This window comes from Oryzias melastigma, linkage group LG5 (assembly GCF_002922805.2).
Source record: "Oryzias melastigma strain HK-1 linkage group LG5, ASM292280v2, whole genome shotgun sequence".
Classification (NCBI taxonomy): domain Eukaryota; kingdom Metazoa; phylum Chordata; class Actinopteri; order Beloniformes; family Adrianichthyidae; genus Oryzias; species Oryzias melastigma.
Window position 1 is genome coordinate 11,746,855 of NC_050516.1, and position 10,160 is coordinate 11,757,014.

General features: G+C 40.0%; 1 protein-coding gene across 1 annotated transcript; it reads left to right on the top strand.

Moving 5' to 3' along the window:
* The first annotated feature begins 4,577 nt into the window (after positions 1-4,577).
* LOC112145723 (translocon-associated protein subunit alpha) lies at positions 4,578-9,733 on the top strand. Its single transcript, XM_024271130.2, has 9 exons — positions 4,578-4,739; positions 5,703-5,824; positions 5,901-5,991; positions 6,656-6,783; positions 6,905-7,039; positions 8,425-8,501; positions 8,863-8,941; positions 9,019-9,112; positions 9,187-9,733. The coding sequence occupies exons 1-9, from the start codon at positions 4,670-4,672 to the stop codon at positions 9,249-9,251; spliced, it is 861 nt and encodes a 286-aa protein (XP_024126898.1). The 5' UTR covers positions 4,578-4,669; the 3' UTR covers positions 9,252-9,733.
* The last annotated feature ends 427 nt before the right edge of the window (positions 9,734-10,160 follow it).

The window sequence follows — 10,160 nt, forward strand, 5'->3', positions numbered from 1 at the left end:
CTTTTGCCTCTGCTAGGCAGAAAGGTCCTGAGTGACGAGCCAGACTAAGAGCGGTTCAGAAACCTTTTTATTAGAAGTGATTTATTAACGCTTTAGTTTTTTATTTATTTATTAACGTTGCCCGGATTGATGTCACCAGGGCCCCACCCTGGAGCCAGGCCTGGGGTTGGGACTTGCAGTTGAGAGCCTGGTGACCGGGCTCCTCCCACAGGCTCTCCAGGGGGCCCACCACCTGCAGGAGAGCTCAGAAGGGGCTGATGCGATGTGGATGGCAGTTGAAGACGAGGTCTTCGGCAGCACAAACCCGAGGCATCCTTACTTAGAATGCTGCCCCCATGACCCGGTGTCAGATGAGCGGAAGAAGGTGGATGGACGCCCCTGGCATGGCGACTCCTTTATTAACTGGATAAAAGCTCAGCTTAGGAATGACAACTAACAGACCTGCTCCAGGCCTTGGTGCTCTCAGGACCTTGTGTCCCACAGGTCCTGGATCTTTTGACCGCCCTCAGTGGACCATGGGCCTTGACCAAGACCAATTGCCCTTCCTGTAAAGGAGGGGGCATACCTCTTGGTCATGTGATCTCTTCCAGCAATCTGCAGTCAGCTGTAAATGGTCTCTGGCCCCTTCAAAGTGAGGTCTGGGTTTGGTGTTATTGGACCTACTCTGGTATGGACGTTTTTCTGTTCCATCAGATTGTGAATTTTTAAAACCTTTGAATTTTCTTTCTGAATTTGTTGTCAACCCTTGATTTTCTAACTGCAAACTGTTATGCCCCAAAATATTATCTTCTGTTTTAAATATTTCATTTTTTTTTATTTCAAGACACAGCAAATAGATGTGTTCTTAGATCAACTAGTTAAATGCAATGTTTTTCACATCAATTTTTTTACATCAAAGGCTGAAGTTCTTTAAGTCCTTCCTACCCGTGGGTTTGTCCTATACCTACACTTACTGTGCCAGCGCAAATAAAAAAATATGTGGTGGACGTGTTTGAGTGCTACCTTTGCTACCCCTCCATCATGTGATCAGGCTAAGCTGTCCACCTGTCTGACACCCCCGTGAGGCCTCGTTGCCTCGGGGTAAAGCTGTCCAACCCCACTCTGAGGCTGCACTGCTCCCCATAATACTTGTCCATAATTTTTTCCTACCCTTCCAGAGTGCTCTCTGCTCTCTCTGGCTCTCATTCAAAGCAGCAGCTAGTGCTGATTGGTAGATGGATGAGAGGGCGTGGCCTCGCGCTTCACTCCAGATCTCACAGTAGATCTCACAAACTCAGCAGAGCTCAGACGCAATTTCCAATTGAGCTTAGTCGCTGTTCAGAGTTTTCATTGGCTTTTTATCGCTGAAATTATTTGATCACTTGTTATTTTAACAAGATGACAGATGATGTAAATTCAGACTTGAACACTTTAACACCTTCACAGCCCACAGCTCTGGTTTTGCCCAGACGTAACTTTGGTAAGAACGCTCGCTCATTCTACCCAGGCTGGTATGGTGGGAGACCATGGCTGGAATATTCAGCTAAGCTTGATGCATGCTTTTGTTTCCAGTGTCGAAAATTTGGGGGAAACAATGACAGGGGTTTGGTTTTCAATAAACAAAGATTTCATAATTGGAAAATGGCACTGTAAAAAGACAAGAGATTTACATAGCATGTGTCAATGTCAATGTCACATAAAAAATACAAAATCCTGGTCCGAATCTCCCAGAGAGAGGTCGCAGGGGGAACCATTAGTAATCTAAGAGGGTCCACTCAAATTGATAAAAAATGTATATAATATAAAAACAATTGGAGACGTCGTTCAGTTCCTTACAGTAAAGGAATGCCCACTTGGTGGCAGTGTGGAAAATTCAAATGATGTTTTTCTCTGCAGGCCTGTTGTTAAATTTGGTGGATTACACACTGACAGAGAACCCCAAGTTTAACAAAACAAACAAAAGCCTCCCACAAAATGCTAAATACACCTCTCGCAACATCCAAAACAGAATTATTGAAACATTGTCCAAAATGCAATCAAATCAAATCAAGGATAATTGTGAAAAAGCAGATTCTGCTGGTTTTTGCATCAAAAGTGATGAAACCGGATGAGACATGGAGAATCTGTCAGTCATGATCAGATTTGTCTGCAAAGATCTTCCAGAGGAACACCTGATTGGTCTGCTGGACCTCAGTCAGTTCAATGCAGAACTTCTTATGTCCCCTCCAAAAAACAACTGTTAGAGATCAGGTGGATCAGCCACCATGATGTGACCAAGTACCTTGTGGAGAATGAGGATGATCCTGTCAGAGGTCACAGATCCGGTGCTGTTAACATCTGCACAGAGGCGTCAGTATGACTGAGGATGTTAAGGAGGCATCATTTCCTTGAAATAGTAAAGTTCCTCCTTAAAGTCTTAGGTTCCTTGGAGGCTGCACATGCCATGCTGCAGGTTCATTCAGTTGACCTGTGCTGTGCTTCAGAAGTAGTCAGCACATCCCTGCAGACCTTGAAGCGGATGAGGGCTGAGAGTGAGGCAGTCAAGCCCTAGAGTTAGAATTTGTTGTTATTTTGCCTTTAGCCTGGCTAGTGTAGCCACAGTGAATTGTCTGTCTCTGCATCCTATGCCTTCCTTCTCTCCATCCACGAAGCTCCACTTTTGTCTTACTACTGTATATGATAAAAAATAACAAATTTTAAAAAAGGAAAACAAAAAAAGAGAACAATATGAGCTGGATAAAATAGACCATATCAAACATAAATTATTTTCTAAAGCTGCTCCAAATCCCCTGCACACGGTTTCCGTGGTTTGTCTCACATGAGTAAACAGGAGCTGGCTCGAGGTGTTTATCTTGTAAATCCTGTTTTTCATTCTTTTTTTTCCCCCTGAAAACCAGAAGCATTCATATTAGGTGTGTTTGAGATCCCCAGGCGCTGCGCAGATCGCCTGGATTGCGGTGCATGTTGGTTAGTTTCTTGCACTGACGTCAAATGTGCGCTGCTGTTGTTATGGATATTAAACCGCTGGAAGGGCCGCGCTAATGCTAGCGGACTGGCGATGTTGATGACGTCATTGAACGGAAGTCACGTCTGAAATATTAAACACTATTTTTTTCATCACCCTCCGTTTGGAGCAAGAACGGAGGGATGAACGAGGGGGAAGGGCTAAGGGAGAGGGAGAAGGGGAGTATTCGGATCGGGCCAAAGTCTTGCCCAAGGACACTTCGACACATGGGCAGGCAAGGTGGGAGTCGAACCCGTTCACTTCTGGTCAGGAGTCGACTGCCCTACCGCTGCACTACGGCCGCCCCAATGAGGTCCCCCATTGGAAATGCATTACTTCCTCTCCTCGCGAAAGTAGGCCGCCGCTTTCACCGTCAATTCCTGAAACGGATACCACCATTCGCAACCCATCTTCAGCGATTGGTCTGAGTCATAGCTGAGTCATGGAATCTACAGGAAGTACTGTCGCCAATCTGGAGTGAGTTTATTGCAACCGTCCGCCTCTTTCCACGCCTCAACCACGAGACCGCGGATGTAAACAGATTCTACTTTAATCACGGCGGCTCGAGAGAATTGTACAAGTCATTGCTGAAGCCTTTGAGGGAGAACCATTCCAACATTTGATTCTGTCAGCGGTCCTTTGGGATTTACTTACATTTATTCCTTTTTGTCGAGATAAAAGGAGCATTTGGGTGACGTTACTTCACATGCGTTGCCACGTTACAGTCTGATCAGATGCAAGTGAGAAGCGCGTTCAGCGGTATTTAAAATAAATAACCATCCTAACAAGTGAACAGCTGGATCTTTTTTCTGTTTGAAAATACGACCAGGTCCAAGTTTGTCTCGCGCTCCTCAGACGGCTGCGTCTAATTCAGGCTAAAGCTGGAAAATTGCAGCGAAGATGAAACTTTGGTTGGTGATATTATGCGCAAATATATGCAACTTAGAATTTAAAAGCTACAATCAAAAAAGTGAAATAAAGAAAAACGAACGTTAAACAAAGAAAAAAGTCCAAAGCACATAACCTCAGAGTGAAATCTATTTCTACAGAGTAAATCCTCATCTAAAAATGTCGACAGTACATTCCATTGGGGAAAACAACAGTAGGACAATGATTGGTACAGTGTTGAATTGTAAAGTAGGTGTTAAAAGGTCTTCACGGACCCATTGATGAAGTCTGCTCCCATTGGCTACCCGTCATCTGTCACTCAAACGCCCCAGACGTTCGACGTCAGACCCACAAACGCTTATTGAGCCATCTGATTGGTCAATTTATAACTCTAATAACTTGTGATAATGGAAAAAAATCTTTAAAAAAAATTAGGATAAGAAAAAAGAAGTTAAGCAGAAAGCAGCAGAGGAAGAATGATTATTCTGACATATAAAATGACTGAGAAATAACTGTCTGTTTCTCAATGTAAGTCAATTGGACTTTGGCCTTTTTGCAACCCAGTGGTACTTCCTATATGGAACACTGAAGTAGGGGGGCTTGCTCTGTCCAGTTATTTTATATACAGTCTATGTTTCAGACCTAGAAAAAAAATCCGAGTTTTTCTTCTGTCAGTGAATGCGCCTGGCTCCTCCCAGAGGCGGGGCTGACCCGCAGATCCCTCCTTCCTCCGCTGCCTCAGCCTTCTCTGCTCCTGAACGCTGATGTGTTACTAACGAACCCCTAAAGTGTGTAAAAATGTTCTCTTTCGGACCCAAACTGTTGCTGCTTTTTCTCCTGGCCTTCCCCTGTGGACTCATATCCGTGGGTGAGTTGTTTTGTCCTCGTGCTCCTCGGGATTTGTAGTTTTCTACATTAGCTTAAAAACTTCAGTCCACATTGACGTGGCACAAAGTCAGATCCAGTCATTCAGAGGGATCGTTTGAGAGCAGCTCTTACAAACACTTTCACAGGTGACTAAAGCGCTTACTCCAGTAGCTGGTTGTAAAATGTGTATAGAAAAGGCACAAAAAAGTAGTTAAAAACAAACATGTCTCGTTTTTGGAGTCGATTCTGTCACATGTACCTCCTTATTTTGGGGGATAAAGCAGCTGTCCTGCTGGGACACGTCACCCTTGAAAGAACAGTTTGGACTTTCTGTGAACTATTTTGCTTTAAAAACGGATTTTAGATTTGTTTCAACATTTCAGAGTGAATCATGCAAATACCAAGGCCTATTTTCATGAAGAAATCCCTAGTAAACAAAATGTTTATTTTGAATCCATTCAGCATCTTGGGAGTAGTAAATTGACAACATTTATAGTACATATATATATATATATATATATATATATATATTATTTGATTTCCTAACTTCATAAACTTGTGAGAATATTTCAGATAAAAAATGTTAAATGTGATTTATATGATTTATAAAGTTGAACATCTATAGTTGTTTTACACATCTTTTATTTTGAAAATAAATGTTGCTTTTAAAATAAAACAAATGATCCTATTTGATTAGTGTCCACAGTCAATTTTTGTTATATTTTTGTAAAAGGAATATTAAGGTATTTTTTAAAACGTTGAATAAAACTCTTCCATGGTGATAATCTCCTACCGTCTTTTGGGTTCACCACATGCAGATATTTTTAAAATTCCAAATAGAATAATTATATTTATTTAAAAGGGTCCAAAATTTGAGCTAAAGACGGAAAACTATTGGCATCTTAATCTTATGCTCGACCTCTTATTCATACAGCATATTTGTAAGTTACATTTTTTTTTCCAGGCTGCGTGCGAGCCGAATCCGACTTCTCTGAGGAAGTTGCTGATGATGCAGATGCTCTTGTAGATGAGGAGGAGGAGGAGGATGAAGAGGTGCTTGTTGAAGAGGACCAGCTCCAAAATTCGGTTTGTCTAATTGTGACCCAGGAGAGTGAATAATTAGTGAAGTTTTGTTCTAATGTTATTTTGTTGTTGTCATTAGGAAGGAGAGGATGAAGACTCTGAAGGTGGCGATAAACCCGTGACCTCTCACCCTGATGCCGACACAACCATCATCTTCACCACCGGAGAAGGTCAGTCTTTTAAAGTTCAGTTGAAAGCATCTTTCAATAATGAAGGGAAAAAAATGAATCCTGTTCTGGTCATCTTTTGATCAGTGTTTTTTTATTTTTTATGATTTTTGCCGTTTTTAGACAAAATTTGTAAAAATTGTCATTATCTTGGACATAGTTTCTGCAGAGTGGCAGAAGTTCATTAGAAATTTACCTCCGAGTTGTGGAGTAAGCCCGCCCCCTTCCCATCATCCACCTGTTCACACTCTCCAGCTAGCTCACAGCCCCTCACAAATTCAAGCTAACATTAGCGGTGCAACAAAAATGGCGAGCAAAATGTCTATCTAGCCGTACAGTTGATTCCAGCTCAGATGAGGAAAACACAAATGTACACGGATCTATTTGTCGATGGATCCGGGAGCTTGTGACTGACCATAGTAGCTTCTGTGTCACACCTACAAGTTTTTTTCTGCATCTGCTCTTGACTCGCAATGAAGAAATACTCAGAAATGCAATTTTAAGCTAAATTTTCTTAAAATATGTCTTCCATCATGAGAAAAATGCCACAAGAACATGTTAAAAATCATGATTTTCTTATAGTGGGTCTTAAACAGGCTTTGTGGGTTTTATTCTTCTCCCGGTTGTCTTTATTTTGCTGATTTTTTTTTTTTCTTATTCTGTTTAGAGTTTCCAGCCAATGAAATAGTAAGGTTCCTGGTTGGCTTCACAAACAAAGGAAGTCAAACTTTCACTGTTCAGTCTCTGGAGGCCTCCTTCCGTTATCCTCAGGACTTCCAGTTCTTCATCCAGAACGTACGTTTTTATCGGTTTAGGGGAAACGGATTTCATGTCACATGTTCCTAACAAATGTACTTAAATTAAACTTTTTGTGTTAGTTTCAGAGGAACAGTTGTTCATGTTTGTGTGTTTGCAGTTCACAGCTCTTCCCCTGAATACTGTAGTCCAGCCGCAGGCTCAGGCCTCCTTTGAATACTCCTTCATCCCGGCTCAGCCCATGGCTGGACGCCCTTTTGGTCTCGTCATCCAGCTCAGCTACCTTGACTCTCAGGTACAGAAATATATATATTGTTTTAAGTTCCAAAGCATCAACAGTATTTTTGATTATTGTTGTTGATTTTTTTTTTCTTCCTACACATAAACATAAAATACTGATTGTATCCCTAATTTCTGATCTAAAATTGACAAGAAAAGGCCTTTTTAAAACAACTTTAGATTACATTTACATTTCTTTTAACTGAAAATTATTGGAGGAAAAAAAATTTGTCTTCTTAGATCAGACACTTAAACACTAATAAAGTAATTCAGGTCAATTTCTTACTGATCACAACCCAGTAGGAGCCATAACATCTCACTTTATCCTTTAGGAAAATAAGACTGATTAATACTGATGTATCTAAGTTGATGCTACTATTATGGTAAATGCAAATAAACTGTTTTTTGTATAAATTAAGCATTAGTAGAGAGAACATTTTTTTGAAATATGAAGTGCTTTTGAATGTCTTCCTTTCAAAATAAGACTTCTTGTACCACATAGGATCGTCTCAATGCAGCACTTGTAGTAGGTGTTATTATTTCAGTATTCACTTGCAACAAAGATTTTATTTTAATTATAACTTGATACATCTCTGGCAGAAATCTAACTAATTAAAATTAAATAAGTTAATCAAGTAACTCGGCCTAAAGTATGAATTCTGGTTGTGCTTGCTGACCTCTAATTGATTTTCTGTGGTTCATGGCGCTCCAAAATCTGTCAAAATGTTTAAGTTTGGTTAGCCAAGAAGCCGCAGGGCTTGATGGATTACAGATACTGCAGTCAGGAGCCTGGCGGAGGGATACAAAATGTGCTTCAACCGGTTGTGAATGAGTGGAATAAATTTAACTGTTTTATTTTGCCTGATGAGCCGTATAGTCTAAAAAATACTTCTTAAAATAAAATTTATATATAAAATTCTTCAACCAGAGAGCTCCAAAGGAGAGGTCAGAGGGCCAAATGTGGCTCAGAAGCCTCAGGTTGCAGACTGTCTAAAAGAGAAACCAATAAATTATTTGTAGTTTTTTTTCTTTAAAATCTTCTTGTGTTGGGTTTGGGTGCAATCCCCAACACCACCACTAGATGTCTCTCATTTAATAGTAAATTCGATGTAAAACTCCTTCATTTGTGTATTTTAAATGAATATTTTTTGTTTTATGTTTTTCTTGGAGACAATTATTGTTTTGACACTTTACTAAATACAATCTAATAATTTCTGACCCTCATTTAGGATAAAAGCAGACAGTTTTAGTTAGTATTTCAAGGTCTGTTGCAATGAGAGAAAATTTCATGATTCTTTAACACTTGATGAATTCATTTGAACATGAAAAAATATTTTTTGTTAGCATTTCTACGTCAAATAAAGCTATAGTGTGTAATATTTTTCTGTTTTCCTTCTCCAGGGCGGTGCGTATCAGACTGCCATTTACAACCAGACCGTCACCATCATTGAGCGAGAAGAGGGCCTCGATGGAGAAACGTAAGCCGGCATTTACCTAAATATTTAAAGATAAAAGGTGCAGTTTATTTTTAAACAACACATAAGGAAAGAATATTTCATGTAAGATTTCGCACAAAAAACATGTTCTTAGCTACTATTAACCTTCCTTGTAATGTTATTACTGTCACCTTAAAATTAAACCACTTTTTTGTGACTCTTTCATATAAAAGATAATAAAATTTGCTTCAATGATTTAATTTATTTAAGCATTTAAATAAATCTGTTTTTAAGAAATCATAAGCAAGAAGCTTTTTTTAAAGTTAACCTTCACACTAAAACTTCTTTTAATTTTTCTGGGAGTCTTTTCTGAGTGATTTAACGTTTTCTCCTGGATTTACAGAATGTTCATGTATGTGTTCCTGTTCGGGCTGGTGGCCCTAATGCTCTTCGGGATGTACCAGGTTCTGGAGTCCAGGACGGTAGGAGATTTATTTGCATCTAAGCTGAACCAGGTCTGAGTTTAGAAACCTCCATGAACCTTCTGTTGTTGTTGCAGAGGAAAAGGCTTCCTGTTAAAATAGAGAAGGGCACTGCTGGGATCAATGATGTGGACATCAGCTGGATTCCTACGGAGACGCTCAACGCCATGAGTATGTTCTGTTCCTGTTTAGGAATATCAAATGGCTGCGTCTTTTACTAAGGTGTTCGTTCTCCTGTCTTGCAGACAAAGCTTCTCCTAAAACGTCTCCAAAGAAACGAGCCAAGCGGTCAGCCGGAGCTGATCAGTAATCGTTGGTCATTTTCCATCCATCGTCTAATTCGTTAGACATTCAAATGGTCCTCTCTGATTTCTTTTTACAAAGTAGTCAGATTTTTTATGATTCAAATATTGGTAGGAGCGAGGATTTGTGGATGTGTGTTTTAAGTTCTGCCTGCGTCTGAAGAGCGTCTCTGTGCTTTCTTTAAAGCACATGATTTGATCTGAAACCGTTTTATTTTGAATTTGGATCAGAAACACTTTAAACAGTATTATAGCAGCCATACAAGTCTGAATAAAACACGGCTTTTACATCCATAACCAGAGGGAAACAAGTTTCCTTGATGCCGGCGTCACATCGGCCTGCTTTGTTTTTGTGAAGTCCGACCAGAACATAATATGAAGCAAACCACAGTCCTTTTGTTGTGGGAGGGGTTTTTAAAGGAGCTTTTTTTAGTTTGTATTGGTACGGATGCCTGAAACAAACAAAATAAAAAAGTACAAAAATCTTTAATGCTTTGACAGTTTTTTGTTTCATAAATTATATTTACACATGCACAAAGTTTGCTGTAAATGTTTAAAACAGAACAAATCATACTAATCTAGGCACAGATTTGAGTTTTTCTTAGGTTTTCTGCTCCATTTGTTCCATTTTGAGTCTTTTTATTATTTTAAATCCACTTTTAGGTGATAAAAGAATCTTGGTGTGTCAGCTTTTAGTTCATTATGAGGATAAAAACAGAACCGTATCACCAAAACAAAATGTAAACTGAGAGTTTAAAGAGAAGTTTTTATCACTACACAACTCATCCATCCATCTTCTTGACCGCTTCTTCCCTTTCGGGGTCGCGGGGTGCCGGAGCCCAACCCAGCTACTGAAGGGCGAAGGCGGGGTACACCCTGGACAGGTCGCCAGTCTGTCGCAGGGCCTCAATCACACA